The sequence below is a fragment of the Echinops telfairi genome, unplaced genomic scaffold (assembly GCF_000313985.2).
Source record: "Echinops telfairi isolate 266 unplaced genomic scaffold, ASM31398v2 ScPeMD7_7468;HRSCAF=8506_0, whole genome shotgun sequence".
NCBI classification, from domain to species: Eukaryota; Metazoa; Chordata; class Mammalia; order Afrosoricida; family Tenrecidae; genus Echinops; species Echinops telfairi.
In genome coordinates, this window is record NW_022111369.1 from 69059931 (window position 1) to 69077981 (window position 18051).

General features: G+C 32.9%; 1 protein-coding gene across 2 annotated transcripts in view; it reads left to right on the forward strand.

Annotated features, from left to right (window-relative positions):
- Positions 1 to 18051, forward strand: part of UBA6 (ubiquitin like modifier activating enzyme 6) — a 77027-nt gene that overhangs the window by 24420 nt on the left and 34556 nt on the right. For both annotated transcript variants that reach the window (XM_045284088.1, XM_045284089.1), the window contains exons 8-18: positions 943 to 1065; positions 2888 to 3011; positions 5965 to 6068; positions 6873 to 6935; positions 7652 to 7728; positions 8070 to 8136; positions 9790 to 9933; positions 11170 to 11237; positions 12432 to 12510; positions 13707 to 13787; positions 17133 to 17210. In XM_045284088.1, the coding sequence (XP_045140023.1) occupies positions 943 to 1065; positions 2888 to 3011; positions 5965 to 6068; positions 6873 to 6935; positions 7652 to 7728; positions 8070 to 8136; positions 9790 to 9933; positions 11170 to 11237; positions 12432 to 12510; positions 13707 to 13787; positions 17133 to 17210 (1008 nt within the window). The remainder of the gene's footprint in view (positions 1 to 942; positions 1066 to 2887; positions 3012 to 5964; positions 6069 to 6872; positions 6936 to 7651; positions 7729 to 8069; positions 8137 to 9789; positions 9934 to 11169; positions 11238 to 12431; positions 12511 to 13706; positions 13788 to 17132; positions 17211 to 18051) is intronic.

Consider the following 18051-nt stretch of genomic DNA (forward strand, 5'->3'; position numbering starts at 1 on the left):
AGGACAGATTTTTTTGGCTCTTACGTTAGGGGGAGTGAATAACAGAATAGTAAACTTAGAGCATAAAAATTTTGAGATGATAAGAAACAAAAAATGATAGTAGCTTTTGGAGGTCATGTTTAGTACCGTATTTCTACACAAATAATACATGCGCTAAAATTTTCTTTCATAACTACCACATAATATTTTCATGAATGCCCCATATTAATTTGGTTTTTTTTTTGGGGGGGGGGGGGGGGGGGGGAGGTTTGCATGCTGATGGCTTCCATTTCCATTTTTTCCTGTCCCATCATTTTAATGGTGGGTTTTCACCTTGGTGCCTGTTGACCCAGAGGTTTGGTTACTAGTAGCAGAACCTCACCAGCCTACCCTTAAGTTTTCCAAAAAAATCTTCTGACAGGATTTTTTCCCCTGTTCTGCAAACCACTTTCTCCAGTACTAAAAGCAATCACTGTTCTGCCTGGGAACCAGCCATTGCCAAAGCTGCCAGCTCCAGCCCAGAACATATGTGGCTGTCTTCTCAAAGGATAGAAAGGCCTCTGGCAGGCAAGGCCAGTGTGCCACAGCTGTGTGCCATCTACCCTGCCATCAGGGTGGCAGCCACACTATACTAGAAGAGTTAGAATCTGATGTACTCTACGAACCTATACCATCCTACTGCCCCCACCCAATGTAGTGAATTTTCTGTTACTCATTTCACTGCTCTATTCAATGGGTTGTAAAAATAATTTTCCTGTACCCAAATTTGGATATAAAAGTTCTGTACTAATATAAAAATCTTTAATTCCTAAACCAATCTACAATATCTGATTCTCTATATCCCCAAAGACCTAACTAATAACAAAATAAATTGTCACAAAGGGTCTAAGATATTTGTGCCAGGTTTTATTTTTTTCCTCTTTATATAAATAAGTTTGAACATATTTATTTGTTATTTCACAGTTCATCAGTGCAGATGTCTATGGAATTTGGTCACGGTTGTTTTGTGATTTTGGAGATGAATTTGAAGTTGTGGATACAACAGGAGAAGAACCAAAAGAGATATTTATTTCAAACATAACACAAGTACGGTATTAATATTACTTTGTAAAAAGAATGTTGAATATTTTGAATATTGATAGCATTTTCATAAAGATGATATTAGCAAAATTTAAGTATGTAGAATGTTTATTGGTATACTATAAGGTAATTGATGAGGGAATATTTTAATTTCTTTGTTTTATAACAATGTTGAAGTTAGAATGGTAATTAGTTGTTAAGTGTCTTAAATTCCCTCTAACATTGTTTAATAAAACATGATAGATCAAAATTTGGATTTTTCATGGATTTTAATTTTTTCTACTTCATGTTCCTATGGAGCATGACTTGTAATTCCAAATTTTTTTGAACTGTTTAGAGTGTCAGAACATGGATGTGTTGACCATATGATAGGTCACCTGATCCAACTCTAGATACAGAAAGAGGCGCTCTTAAATCATCATAGACAAGAGCTTTTAAATCTATTTTTAAAACTATTTGGGTTGGAAGGTTGAGAAATTCGTATTCAAATAAAAATCAGTCATAATTTTCTACCCTGATATCTTATAATTTGATAGAATTAAAAAGTCCATTTGATCTCTTTTTCATTACTCTCTTTTTGGCTAAATTGCTGTGTTTTGTTTGCATGTGTTATAATCAAATTACACTAAAGCCCAAAAGAAACCACGTATACTTTTGCTTACTAGTATTAATGCATCTGTCTCTTTACTTTTGTTGTTGTTAAAGATGAACTTGTTTGTCACTATAGACTCCCAAATCCATTTCAATTTTACTTTTCTCCTACATTTTTTTTTTTCAGCCACTAAGACCAGTATTTGGGGTTGAGGAATAAGGAATCGGGGTGTAGGTGGTGGTGGTGGTTTTGTTTTGTTTTTACAGAAACATGTATTCACACAGACCATCTCAAGAAATGAAATCAATACCCTATTAAACTCTCCACATACGTAGTTCTTATCTTAACACTTTTTAAAGGAAAAGTCTTTGAGAAATCGTGTTATCTTCCAGAAGTTACTCTTTGAGTTAATGTTTAGCCAACCTTTTAACCTTTTTTAGTTGTTTTTACTTGTTCCCAAAATTGTCACACTGTCAAGATCAAATTCAATAAGTTCTTGTTTGCATTGGTGTTTTACTTTATTGAATAGTTAGACTTAAGGAAGTTATCCATGATGAATTAGGCAATATTTTTAGTGTTCTCGTTTATCTTAACAGTAAGTTATTTCTTCTTAATGAAGTCTTAGCTTTATGAATTATATTCTGATTCCTTGATATATTAACAAAATCACTATTTCTGTATATTTGTGGGATTTAAAATTTTTTTATTCATATTAAGCAGCAAAATAATATTTGAAACCTACAAAATTACAAGGACAGAATTGGTTTTTTGTTTTATGCAAATGAAGTTATATGGTAGTAATTTTCCATCTGTAGAATTATATATACTTCCTTGACTCATCCCATCTGTCCTCTTTGGAAATAAAAATAAATTTCTTCTTTGCCTGATAAGATGGTCTAAGAAGTATTTCTTTAAAGCATTTGGCATATGCTGCAAGCTACTTCTTTCCTTTCTTTATATCTCGATCATTTGCCCTTAAATTTCTTTGATCTTGAAAGTTAGAAATATTTTAAATTTCTGTGTAGAATCCTAAACAGCCCACCACAAATGTAAATATATTTTAATGCTAATGTAAAACAAGTTGATTATTATTTTGTGACAGTTCTTTAAAAGCCTGCTTTTGAGATGAATGCCTTTGATTTGGTAATTCTGGAAATTTTGGATAGCATATCCTTTTTGTGTACAATTTGTAAATGCACAAACTTGTTTTTTAGTAGGCTTCTCTTTTATATATAGGCTAATCCTGGCATTATTACTTGCCTTGAAAATCGTCCTCATAAACTTGAAACGGGGCAGTTTGTAACATTTCGAGAAATTAATGGAATGACAGGGTTAAATGGGTCCACACAACAAATAACTGGTAAGTTAATATATTTCATTACTTTCTTTGTATTTATTATTCAGCACTTTTATAATTCAAAGACTACTCAGATGGGAACAAAACACCAACTTAGACATGCGGTATAGCTGTTGCTTTCTAAGTTTTCCCATGAGAAAAATGCTACATTCAAACAGCAATGTTATAAAATGAATTTCAGAGCATTTGAGAACTCTCCCAAGTCTAGCAAGAATATCTACCCATTTTAGGGACAGCAGCAGTGGTGATCCTGTGTTTTAATTGCTTTTTTTTTTTTTTTTTTTTTTGTAGCCTGTGAGAGTTTGACTTAAGAATTTTCACTAAAAGTAGACAAAATGCATAGCAACCCCAGGCCTGAAGGAGGGGTATCAAATTGAGATGTTTTCTCATTGTTCAGGCCGATCCAACCTTTGTGACATCATTTCTGGGTGCAGCATGAAATTCTTATTGTATATTTTCAAAGGATTAGTTGTATTTTCTCTCATCCTCTACATTTACAGTATTGACAAGATCATCATGTGAACTTTATAGACTGCCGTTATTAATCCAATTGATTATTCTTTTTGATTTTGTATTAATGTCTCCCACTATCTACCTTTGATGTGAAGGACAGGATGTCAGGGTAAACCTGAAGAATTCATTGGCTTAAGAAGTTATGGAAAGGAATATTATAGACAGAATGCAACAATAAGAGGCTTAGATGAAAGACAAATCTCAAGGAACTAAAAATAAGGCAGAGCTGGTAGTGAAAATTAGAAGGGAATGAATCTCACAATTCTAACACTGACAATTTCTCTTATGAAATAGAAGAGATTAGATTTCCACAAGGAAATGATGAGTGCATTTTGTACTTGTGTGAGGTGGTGGAGAGTTTTCCGAGTTCGGATGCCTAGTTCTTTATTTTTTGCTGATAAAGAGATTTATTGATTTATTTTTAATAGTATTATCAGGGGCTCATACAACTCTTATCACAACCCATACATACATCAATTGTGTAAAGCATATTTGTACATTCCTTGCCCCCAACATTCTCAAAAATTTGCTCTCCACTTAAGCCCCTGACATCAGGTCCTCTTTTTTTTCCCCCTCCCTCATGAGCCCTTGATAATTTATAAATTATTATTTTGTCATATCTTGCCCTGTCTGACGTCTCCCTTCACCCACTTTTCTGTTGTCCGGCCCCCAGGGAGGAGGTCACATGTAGATCCTTGTAATCGGTTCCTCCTTTCCAAACACTCTCCCTCTATGCTCACAGTATCCACTCACACCACTGGTCCTGAAGGGATCATCTGCCCTGGATTTCCTATGCTTCCAGTTCCTATCTATGCCTGTGTACACCCTCTGGTCTAGCAAGACTTGCAAGGTAGAATTGGGATCATGATAGTGGGGGGCAAAGGAAGCATTTAGAAACCAGAGGAAAGTTGTATTTTTCATCGTTGCTACATCGCACCCTGTCTGACTATTCTCCTCCCCGATACCCCTCTGCAAGGGGATCTCCAGTGGCCTGCAAATGGGCTTTGGCTCTCCACTCCACACACACACACACCCCACCCCCCTCATTTGCTGTGGTAAGATTTTTTGTTCTGATGATGCCTGATACCTGATCACGTCGACACCTTGTGATCGCACAGGCTGGTGTGCTTCTTCCATGTGGGCTTTGTTGCTTCTGAGCTAGATGGCCGCTTGTTAATCTTTAAACCTTTAAGACCCCAGACACTATTATATCTTTTGATAGCCGGGCACCTGGCTATATCAACTGAAAGGTAAAGCATCCATTTAGGACCCATTTGAAATTACTAAAGTTATAAAAGCACTTATCCTCATAGTTTGTGATTTTCCTCAAGCCATGCATAAAAACTGTTAAATATAAATAAAAATTCATCTATACAGCATGTTTACTTAAACTTGGTCACAGGAAGGTTATTCCGTTATAGCTTTAAAAATTATAATTGTGTGATTAGTTTACAGGCAACTGTGAATTGTCATGGACCAGACTTTTGAGGCTACTTAGAAAAAAATGAAGATAAACTCACATTGTATAGTAGAATGTTCTTTAGGAATTTTTATTTTCATCTACATAGGATTTCATTGCATAGTTAAAAAAAATGTTTTCTTAATTTATCTTGCTCTTGTTTGAGCAAGTTTTGAATATTGCTCCTTTGTTTGTAGGTTTTACTTTTCCTTTTGTTATTGACATGTCCTTTGCTCGTTTTTGCCTTTGAGTTGTTTTAAGCTACAAATATTTTTCTTAATTTGGGTTCTATCTTTTGACATTATTTGTAATGGATTTTTACTATATACCTTTTTATTTTTAAAACATTTTTCACTCTTTTATGCCTTCTGGATGGATTTTGAGCCATAGTTAGCAATCCATATCCCACTTTAAGGTTTTAACGTGTTTTTATCTAGAATTTTTTTTTTTAATCTAGGCATTTTCATAATTAAAACCATTTGGAATATTTTTCCATATTTTCTCTATTCTCACCAAATATGTACTGAATAACGTATTTTTTTATCTCCGATTTGAGGTGCCACCTCTATTAATTTCTCTTGCATACTTTGGTGTTATTTCAGAATTCTTTAGTCCACTCAGGAATTAGTGCCACAAAATGTTAGTTATTCAAGATTTATAATATGTTTTATTGCTTAATAGTGAACATCTCTCACTGCTCTTCCCTCCATCTCCAAAGTTTCTTTACTGTTTTTGTTAAGTTTGCAGGACTAAGCAACATTTTGTTCCACTAAACATAACATTACTATGAGCCAATTTTTCAGCAAATAACAAGTTCACATTGCAAAATAAGTGGTCTATCTAGTTTTCCACATTCTTTCACTCCATAAAACAATTTTAATTTTAATTTATATATTGGGGACAATTTACATCTTTATGTTAACAAATCATTAAATTTAAATACTTGTATCACTATGTAATTTTTTGTTATTGTTATTTTCTTAGTTATATCGCCATTTGCTTTTCATATTGGTGATACTACAAAACTGGAACCATATTTACATGGAGGCATAGCAGTTCAAGTTAAGACTCCTAAAATATTCTACTTTGTAAGTCTAATTATAATGCTCTAATAACAACCCATGCATCAATTGTATTAAGCATATTTGTACATAAGTTGCCATCATTTTCAAAACATTTTCTTTCTATTTGAGCCTTTGGTATCAGCTCTTCTTTTTTTCCCTCCCCTCCCCCCTTCCCACCTTGTGAACCCTTGATAAATTATGCTTTTCATATCTTACACTGTCCACTGTCTTCCTTCACCCACGTTTCTGTTTTTTGTCCCCCTCGGTGAGTGTGGGTGTGGTGGCTATATGTCTATCCTTGCAATCAGTTTCCCCTTTCTCCCACCTTTCCAATACCCTCATGGTATCACTATCCCATTACTGTTCCTGGGGGGGTTTATATGTCCTGGATTCTATGTGTTGAAAGCTCTTTGTCTGTACCAGTGGATATGCTGCAGTCTAGTCAGGTTTGTAAAGTAGAACTGGGGTCATGATAGTGGGGCAGGAAGCATTAAAGAACTAGAGGAATTTTGTGCCCTTTGTCATTGCTGTAATGCAGAACAAGTACCACTTGAGATCTGGAATATAATAACTTTATGTTAAATTTTCAAAACACAAATTTTTTCCCCCAAATTTACTATGTAGAACAAGTTGTCTTAATGCATTCAGTGTAATAAATAGATGGTGTAGTAATAAGACAAAGGGGAATTGTAGCAATTTTATTTCAATTATAACATTAAACCAATCCTGTATGTTTCAGTACTTTTAGTGCTAATGACATTCAGCTGGATATCTGGTCAGACTGGATAATTTCTCACTTCTTCGTACGTGTGTTTTCTTTCCTTTTAGGAATCATTAGAAAGACAGTTAAAACATGCCACGTGCCTTATTCCGGATTTTAGCAAACCTGAAGTAAGTAACCACTTAGCAGATTTGGGAGGGGAATTGGTAACTGATTAGCAAGTTAAACATGGAATGGCCATGTATATACCTTTTCTGATATTTACTTTATAGTATCTTTACATATCTGAAAGTGGCATCAGAGAATGAAAAATGGGAATTGGATCATGAGATCACATTAGAAAATGGGAAGAACTTCTAACTTTTGTAGTGATATTTTTTTTTAGCATTGATAGTTAAATAATACCAGTAATTTAAATAGAGCTTAATCTTAAAGTATTTTCTAGATTGTGTAATGTTTATACAATAACTTTCTTCCCTCCCTATCTCTCCAAGGAAAACATGTTGAAGCAATTTTTCTTTGGTTTTGGATATAATTTTATAGCAGTAAGTGTATTTTGTATAAGCAAAGCAGCCGTTAAGTTTTCAGATTTTTAAATTGAAAAGCAAAAAATATAAGTGATAGTACACAAATATTTGATGCTACTCTAAATTTGTTTTGTGACCTAGCAAAAATTGAATCAGACACCTGGAGTTGAAACTTAGATAAATACCTTTATAAGGAGAATTTCCCTAAGCTTTCATTTTCTCAACTATTAAATAAAGATAATAATACTGTACTTCTACATTTATTGTAAGAATTGAATTGTTCTTTCAAAACAACTTCAAATCTAGCACATAATAGGCACTCTTATAAATGTTGGCTAATTTTTAATCTTCTGAAATAGGCACCATTAGAGATCCACACAGCTATGCTTGCCTTGGACCAGTTCCAGGAGAACTACAGGCGCAAGCCTAATATTGGGTAATGTTTGTTTTTTTAAGAATAACTTGTCTGTATTATAAAAGTATATTAAATACCCATTTTGTTGAATATGTTGACCTTTTTAAAACCTAAAAATTTGAGAATTAATCTTTTTTCATTTGTATTATATTAAATCACAAGTATTGAAAAATTTTTGGCTTGTATTCTTAAAGCTAAGTCTTACGTAATAAATTTTGAAGAAATATATTCTTAAGTCATTGGAACCTTTTATGAGTCTGGCACAATTCTGCATTCTTTGTTATTTAAATTTCAGTTTTAAATATGATCAACCGTTTTGTTAATTGAGAAAATAGACATAGCAATGCTCTGTTCAATCCTAGATGCCAACAAGACTCAAAAGAACTGTTGAACCTATCAACATATATAAGCGGAACCTTGGAAGAGAAGGTGAATATTCAAAAATAGGAATTTTTCCTAATTTATAGTGGGTCTAGCTTTGTTACTTATTAATTCTGTAACACTAGGAAAGTTATTTATCTTACATATTCTTCTGGAGTTTTATATTTGTTTCTTTTAACAGGTCATTTGTAGCTTATAATATTCTGTTTCCTAATACTGAAATACTATGTTGTTTTATTTCTCCTCTTGTAGTAGCTAAGTATTGTTCATTTTTTTAAGATTTGGTAAGGAAGCTCAGAATTTGATGGTTTTTATTATCGTAGACCAACTAAAAATTTCCTTGATCGTGGTTTCATGACTGTTTACTGAAAAATCCTAGAATCTTTGGAAGTAGTGTAACTCAATAATAAAATGGTATGCTTGTATTTTTTAGTTTCATATCCTGCTTTTACTACCTACTAGCTATAAAATCTTAAGTAACATGCTTAACCTTACAACGTTTCAGTTTTCTCATTTATAGAATAGGAATTATATTAATTAGTATTGTTTTAAGAATTATATGAGCATCTAATACATCACTTAGCACAAGGTTGCTTGACGAAATTAACTTTATATTACATTCTTGTCATCACTTTTAATTAACACTACCACCAATATCCCAGTGTTAAATGACAATAAATCTGTTTCATAGTCCATCAGAGTCAAGGCTAAAGCTAATAGGAAGTAGAAAGGTTGGCAAATAATTGAAGTATAGGATATTAAAATGGAATGAGTGGAGTAATAAGCAGATAGTAAACTTTAATTGCATTACATATGTCTTGAAACTATCAAACTTATTTTACAGAGAGCTTTAGGAGATGGAGTTCTTTTTGGAACTTAAGGGTGATTCAAGTTATAATGTGGAAATAATAGGAAGAAAAAGAGAGCCAATGCTCATTAAGAAGTCTTCACAAAAGTTATACAAAAAATAATTCCACATTTCACTTATGTAGCATTTTCTTTAGAGACCGTTAGAACTCTTTTCCTTTTTTAAATATGCTAGTTAACTCAGTATATAGTCATTCTGTATTATATTTTTCCTTAACTGCCTTTTAACTGTCTTTTAAATATTGTTGTATTGAAATAATTAGCATACAATTCAATCATTCAGACATGTTAAGGGTTTTGGAACCATCACAATCATTCTGACATATATTAAGGGTTTTGGAAGCATCACAATAAACTTTAACAATCTTTTTAGCAATAACTTGCTTCAAAATGCATCGGGTTTTTTTGTTTGTTTTTTGCCACTTCTAGCAAAAACTGATCGCTTCTTTTGGATTGTTTCGTTTTAATTCCATTCTATGAAAATGACTCATTTATTTTTTTAAATTCTACTTTGTGAATATTGACTTTTAAGAAATAGTTTTTAACAAAAATAACAAATTATAAACATTTCCAGTTCTAATGATGTGTTGATGTTAACACGGAATCAAAAGGGGAAAATGAACAGGTACTGGTAAAAGGAAACACTGCGTAAGGTCACATGTAAGTGCCCTTTAATCATAAAGTGTAAGACATTAAATGCTTATGTACTACAGGAATTCAGTGTTATAGAAGTGATGGAGTAATCTCACATTACGCAATTCTCACATACTGCATTTTCAGGTGTACTATTTGAATATTGTTAACCTTACTGTCTTTCGTGGCTTGTTATTTCAGCCTGAAGTAAATGCTGACATTGTGAATTGGCTCTCTTGGACTGCTCAAGGCTTTCTACCCCCACTTGCTGCAGCAGTAGGAGGTGTTGCCAGCCAAGAAGTATTGAAAGCTGTGACAGGAAAGTTTTCACCTTTGTGCCAGTGGGTTAGTTCTATGTTTTAACATTTCTATATATTTTTAAAGGAGCCTTGGTGACACTGGTTTAAACATGAAGCCATAATTTTGAGGTTGGTGGTTTACCCCAAATCTACTGCCTGGGAAACTAAATGGGGCAGGTCTACTCTGTCCTAGCTTACCGTCAGTCACAAGTGACTCGGTGGTCTTGGGTTGGGTATATTTAAGAATTAATTCCTCCACTGTACAATGACTGTGTGATGTGTTCTAACATTTTTAACATACTTTTATAACTGCCTTAGGCTTAGTGATTTATTTATCTTGGGGCATGAGAGAGATGGGAGTAATGTGCTTCCAAAATTTAATTCTGTAATTGAAACTCACACAGTCAAATATTGGGACTACTGGGTTGTTATTCTAGAATGTATTTCCCTCAATACTGAGAGTGAAGGAATGAGTTGTCTTGTAACTTTTGGTTCGTCTTCTATACTATTAGCTAAGTTTTTGTTCTTTCCCTCTACCAGCATTCTTGAGCTGCTTTCACGATTATTCCTTTCCTAATGATAAATTCCTGAAGGTGGAGAATATTTAAGAATGATTTTTCTTTTTTATTATTTATTAAAGTATACACATAATGCTATTTGCTAATAAATTATGTAACAAGACAAATTAGTTGTGCTATTAATATAAATTCTGTGCTATTATAATTGAGCTGATGAGTATTTTATCTTCTCCAGGCTTGGCCAGTTAAGTTGCTCAAATAAAAATGAGAGTGAGATTGAATTTTTTTCAATTAACTTACTGATTATTGTTTAAGCAAATGTTGGAATTGTAATTTCTCAAGGCATTTTTAATGTAGTATGCATAATTTATATCTGACATACAGTATATCTAAACTAAAAGTACAGACTAAAGGTTTTCATTTCAAAAGGGTGATCAAATTAGAATTTAGCTAGGTTTGAATTGGGTTTTATAAGTTTTATGTTACAGAAAATATATTTGAAAGAGGCATTTTTTGTTAAAATTCGAATATATATGATCTTCAGGATGGCTAAGTAGTATGAACCAAATTGTATCTTTTTCATACTCCCTTTGGCTTATCATTTTCATGAGAATATAAAAATATATATTACATGAAAAGTAATTAAGTTTTATAATCAATAGTTTTGCTCTGAATTAACATTTTTATCTTAATTGCTAGATAAGTATTATAATTTAATATTAATTTAAATTTTATTAAATACATTGTTTTTTGTCTTCCTTAAGTTATATATCGAAGCATCAGATATTGTCGAAACAATAGGCAAACCTAAACCTGAAGAATTTCTCCCACGGTAATAGTGATATTACTATTGCATCTTCTTAGTTATATGTTTGTAACCAGTAAACTATAAAAAGTGTTTTGATCTATACATGCCTTTGTTTTATATGTTGTTTCTCCTAACTCATTTGCTATTCTTTTTGTTTTCATAATTTATCTCTAACAGTTCCACTTGTACAATTCACACATAGTCCATTTTAGAAGTTCAGTCGCATGCATAAGAATTGTGCAACCATCACTATAATCAATTACAGTTCAATTCTTTTTATTCATTATTGTAAACTCACAGTTTCCTGTCTGTTTCTGTGTCGCGCCCTTTTGAATCTATTGATCCAGTTGTTACCTCTATAGGTTTACCTAATCTAGGTTTCTAACTTAATCTACTTCAGTAGTCATTTTTCCTTTATACCATTGGTTTCTTTAAGTGTTTTATTAATACCATACCTTTTAAACATTTTAAAAATATTGTAGTTTTAAGTTACATGTCATGAGAATAGTCCAGCATTCAAAGTGCTATAGTGATGTTAGATGGAAAAACCGCTGCTTTCCTTTTTACTCATATTGGTCATTGTTAATCTAGCGTCATTCTCCTCAAACTACCAGTTTAAGAGAGTTAACAAATCCAAAGGCCATCCATAGATTCCTCTAAGAACTTTTATTAAAAATCTCTGCCCTAGACTCTGAGCTCTCGCTCAATCATAAACCCTCATCTAAGAACAGTTAGTTCTTAAGATGTGGCCCTGCCCAATAGGCAGGGGAGTTTAAGGGAGTAATGGGAAACTAATAATAATGGGTATAAGAATGAAGAAAATGTTTTAAAATTGATTGTAGCGATGATTACTTTTTTATATATTTTAACCAATGAATCATATGGTTCATGAATTATATGCCATTAAAACTGTTTTAAAAATAAATATGCAAGCCCACACTCAAAAAAAATTTTAATCTCTTGGAAAGTTTTTTTTCTAGATAAATTTGCCTTTGCTTAAGTTATTGGAACTTATATTTAACAAGTCAAGTAGAAAAAACCTTACTTATGGGGCCTTTTTTTCTTTCAAATTTGATTGGTTATATGATTGTTCCAGGGGAACTTTTAAAGAGTATTATATTTTAAAGTACAATGTTAAACTGCTTTTAACAATCATGAAATTTGTCTTAATATTGCTTATAGTTATCTTATAGTTTTCTTGGTATGCATTTTCTTCAGAGGAGACAGGTATGATGCCCTACGAGCTTGCGTTGGAGATTCTTTATGTCAGAAGCTACAAAATTTGAATGTCTTTTTAGTAAGTATGGGACTATATTGGACTATGAACTATCGTACAAAAGTTTTAATTTCCAGAGGGGCGCTGAGTGATTTTTTTTTTTTCTCTGAAAAGGGAAATAGACCAAATAAGTTTACAAACCTGTTCTCTAGAGCTGAGGTGGGGATAGTCCAGCCTTCCAAGCCATATAAGAACCACACAGTCATCAATACCAGCTAACACGCAGCTCACCAAAGAGAAACAATTTCTGCCATTGGATATAAAAACTCTCTGCCAAAGAGTAAATATAGACTTAGAGGCACCTTGTAAGGCAGTGTGGAACTGCCCGTGGGTTTCCTAGACTGTTTAACTTGACAGCAGTGAGTCCAACTCATATGTGAGTTGGAGCGGCTGGTGGTTTCAAACTGCTGACCTTGGTGGTTAGCAGCCTATTACATAACCATTTTGCCTTCAGGGCTCCTGCCATCACATTAGGGGTGAGTTAATGTTTGAACAAATACAGTAGCCTAATTTTTAAGTTGGAAAAGAATTTTTTTAATTGATAAATTTTATTGGGGGCAACATATATACAAATGTGTTTGATACAGTTGATGTATGGATTTTATAAGAGCTATAGACTTCAAATGGCCTTCATATGATGTTATAAATGTTATAAATAACCAAACAGTCCTTGGCAGAAAAAGATTCCTGTCCTTTGGGCTAGACAAACAGCCAGTAAGAGCAGCATGTCCTTGCCAAGTTGAAACTTAAAGTTAACTGGTACAAGTGCACAAATAGAATCTGCTTTTACTCCTATTTATTTAAAACTGATAGTCTTACAATAGTTCTCATAGTCGATTAAATTTTGATAGATGCATAAACCCAAGGAATCTTTTTCAAAAAAAATTGCAGTATTATTTTATGTTCTCTTTGTGTTATATATAAAAATGAACTCAGTGTTTTGGGGGGGTTTTGTTTTGTTTAATTTTTAAAATCTTTAGTATAAAGGAATTGCCAACATTACTTTTTTTCTCAATTTAAGTGAGACACAATGACATTGTAAATCTGTTTATGCTAAGATAATCAAATGAAATGCAACTAAAATCTTCAAGTTATTTAAAAATATATGTACTTTTTTATAGCCTAGCAATTTGAAGAATTTTAAGATAAAAAAACACTATTAAGTAGAAGTTCCTGATTTTATTTCATCTAATTAATCTTACTTTGCTCTTCCATAGGTAGGATGTGGAGCCATAGGCTGTGAAATGTTAAAAAATTTTGCTTTACTTGGTGTTGGCACAGGCAAAAAGAAGGGATTGGTAAGAAATTCTTCAGAATTTAAAGTATATGGTAAACTCTGGTCACCTTTTAGAGTTTCTCCCTGGTTTCCTTCTTTGATGCTGAATGAATCCCATTGTTTTGAAATTAAATATAAAAGCATTTTACTGTTTATTTTTATTGTTTTTATTAGACACTCATTAATTGGTAAATCTTAAAATAAGAGTAAACATTAAACAGTTACAGAGTACTCAGATATAGTCTCAGTTGGTGATTATCAAAAGAAGTAGACTAATGCACACTTGTGGATAATTTAAGAATAAATATAGTTTAATTAGAAAACTCACTTATTTAAGTAAAAACCTATTTCTCTGGTGTTTTTTTACTAGCTTTCCATTGTGATTTCATTGCTTTATTGTTTTTATTTATTGAAATAATACCCCTGAAATCTTTATTAAAACCATGTTATAGTTTAACTCAACTAGTTAAAAAAGGTCTGCCTTGAGCACTATTCTCTTTTAAGAACTATTCAAATGGGATCAAAATGACAACTCAAAAGATAAAATAGGAACACTAGGAAACAGCTTTAATTAATCGGAAGTGAAGCACATCTCAAGGTATTCTGCTTGTGGAAACTGTTGAATTGATATATATTTTCTTGTGTATATTATTAACTACATTAATTTTTTGAAATTTAATATCCTTGGTTATGCACATTTGAGAATCTAAATACTTAAACACCTTAGAAATTTATAATACACAGCAGCATGTAAAGATCAGAAAAAACAACCGTGTGAAAGAAACTTACTGGTTTGAGGCAATACGACAGCATAGGTTAATATGGACAGGTCTCCATCCTATAAATTTATGTAGATGTACTGTATAAAGTTTAAATGGAAAAAAACACATTTGTCTACAGAGCCATCTTGGGGAAAGAAATCCACAGGTACCAAAAGTTGAGAGATTAAATACTGTGCTAAAAGTCATGACAACAAGTGTTTCTTTTGAATCACTCATAAGAAATTGAAAACATGCGTAATACTGATTTTCTTGGGGCCAAAATTACACGGTTTAAAAGTCCAAAGCAGAGACTGAATCTTTCAGCTTAAGGATCATTAACCATGCTAGAGCCCTGACTAAAACAAATGTGAAACTGCATTATGGTGATGCTTAGAACAGTGGGACCTTGCTGGTAAATCAAGATCCATTCAAATACATTTGACAAGAATTTTAATCTAGAAAGAAAAATCAAATCTACTAGAAGACAAATCTGTTTTGGAAAAAGTGCAGCGAAAAAAGAATTCCCCTTAGAATTGAGGATGGTTGAGTCTTATCTCACTAACTTGACCATGCTATCAAAACCAGTCCTTGGAAAAGGACGCTATGCTTGGTAAAGATCCAAAAGATGAACTTCAGCTACATGGCTGGACACAGTTGTTGCAACAACATGATTGCAGCAGTTGTGAGGATTGGGCTGTATTTTGGTCTGTTGTACAGAGTCAACTGAATTGTGTACGAAGAGCCATATTTGACTAAAAATAACGATATCCTTTTGGTAGAAGTTAGACTTAAGCAAGAAGAATCATACGAGTTGTTCAACTGCACCATATACAGCCTTAGTTTTTTCATAATACATGTTTTCCATGACCAGTATAAGGCAGGAAGAGGGTGAGATGAGGAGAGGGACATAGAAGGAAACAACAAAAAGTTAAATATCAACAATTAAACTACAAATTCGTTAATTTTTTTGTTTGAAGGCATTTTGTTTCTTTTGAATTTTTTTTGCATATACTTGCTATTTAAAAGAGATACTCTAAGCATGTAATTTCACAGACATGCTCAGAATAAAAACATAACCAGGAAAATACCAATGAAAAGAAAGCCAAGTGTGTTTGTAGAATACCAGCCAACACTTGACAACTGGAGTAGTCTGAAAAAAAGCTTTTAAAAATTAACCATTATTACTACCTTATAGATTATGTTGGGTCTGTTTGTTTTCTCTGGTATTCTTTACCACAGGAGTCTAGACTTTCTCTTAAAGAGCCATGTTGCAAATACTTCAGGATTTCAGACCGTAAAGTCTGTCATTAAATGTTCAGCTCTACAATGAATCATGTTAAATGGTTATATGCACATGGGTAAAACAGTTCAAATAAAGCTTATTTACCAAATCAGGCAGCCAGACTGTGTTGTAGTGAATTGAAACAGTATTTTGCCCATACTAGGTGAGATTAACCAAATCATAACCTCGCCTCCATCTGAAGCAGAGTGAAGATAGACACCTGAAAACAATCCAAATGACTATTGGACATTAACCACCCTTCAAAGACTCTGAAACCAGAAGAACTTGATGCTCAACCTTGGTTATCAACGACTCGGAACAGGATCACACTAGAAAGTTTTGGCTAGAGCAAGAACAAAATTTAGGACAAGGCTCAAAATCTGAACAAATGAAAAAAACAAGTTTTATTAAACTTGAAATCTTTCAAGACTGGCTCTGAAATATTTCCCAACTGCTAAGCTTTCAGATGAACCGTAAACATGTTTATATAATGAACTTGGGGAGATAAACATCCCTTATAACAGTACTTCTCAACCTTCCTAATGCTGCGACCCTTTAATAAAGTTGCTTATGTTGTGGTGAACCCCAACCATAACATTATTTTTGTTGCTACTTCCTAACTGTAGTTTTGCTATGATTATGAATGGGATGACCTCTGAAGGGTCGTTCGACCCCCAAAGGATTCCCAACCCACAGGTTGAGAACTACTACCTTAGAACAGTGAACCATAGGAGATCAAAATGGCAGTAGTTGCTTAGGGTTAACGTTAGAGGCAGAATGGGATAGGAAAGGAGGACAAATGGTAAACACGGGCAGGAAGTAGAAAAGAGTGCTGTTACAATATAGGAATCACAATCTGTCATGGAACAATCTGAATTATAGAATGGAAAGCTAATTCTATAAACATTGGCTAAAATCATAAAAGGTTTTTTAGAGTAAAATTAAAATAGGGAACCTCTAGCTCCTTTGGGGTAAACTATTATGTATTTTTTGGTATAAATTAGAAAAGTTTTGGACAGAAATTGCAATTCATTTATTGTACATGCCTGATAAAACTTGGTTTTTCAAAGTAAAAAGTATTACTATACGTACTTGAGTATAAGCCCACCTGACTATCAGCCAAGGCACCTAATTATACCCCAAAAACTGCATTAAAAATGTGCTGAAAAACAGCTTTTACATGAATATATATGGTAATTTTAGTATTTCAAAATACTTTAGCATTTGAGCACCCAAAATAATTTATAATAACTTGGCAATTGTTTTAGACAAAAAATAAATTACAGACTCCCTGTTGTATAATTTAGCTATTTTTTTCTTCTAGATTACAATTACAGATCCTGACTTAATAGAAAAATCAAACTTGAATAGGCAGTTTCTGTTTCGTCCCCATCACATACAGGTATGTTGCTATTATGTTCAACATTTGAATTGACTGTTGCACCATAGAGAGAAGGGCCATGCTTTCTCCTCCCAGAAGAGCTGCGCTACAGCATTGGAAACATAGGAGCAGTTCTCCTGTCTCACAGGGTTACTATGAGTTAGAATCCATTCAATAGCAGTTAGTTTGGTTTTTATTGATGAAAAAGAAAAGCTCTTTTTTGATAAGCAGATTAGTGCTTTAACAAGCACAGCATTTTATTAGCATTATATAGTACATATAATACAGTATCAAATAGACATGATAAAGGAAAAAATACAAAGATTTTAATGTAAGAATTGGTTTTTATGTCAATTGTGGCTATTCGAGCTTGAACTTTGATGCACTGGCAGTATCTTCAAGTTCACTTTGTAATCACCTAGAGCATGGAAATGTTTCCTTATTTTTAAGTTTTAATGAATCATGAACTCCGTACTTTTTTTAAAAAGCCTTTGCTTCAAAAGGTAAAATTTAGCACTTAGTATTTTTTGTACTCTTGATCTTATTTGACTTTAACATCTTTTTGTTTTAAAATAATCTTTTCAAATTTTTGCCTGTCCCATACTGACTGCCCTACCATCAAGTCCAATCCAACTCACAGCATCCCTTTATAAAAACTATAAATCTTAGGAACGGATAACCTGATCTTTCTTAGAGTAGCTAGTGTATTTGAACCACCCATCTTGCAGTTAGTAGCCGCAATGTCTAATCCTGTACTATAAAGAGAAAAATATTTAAAGAAAGAAAGCATTTTAATGAAGCAAGCTTTATTTTATTTATGTAATGTTATCTTTCCATTTATATTGGAGTGGCTCATTAACAG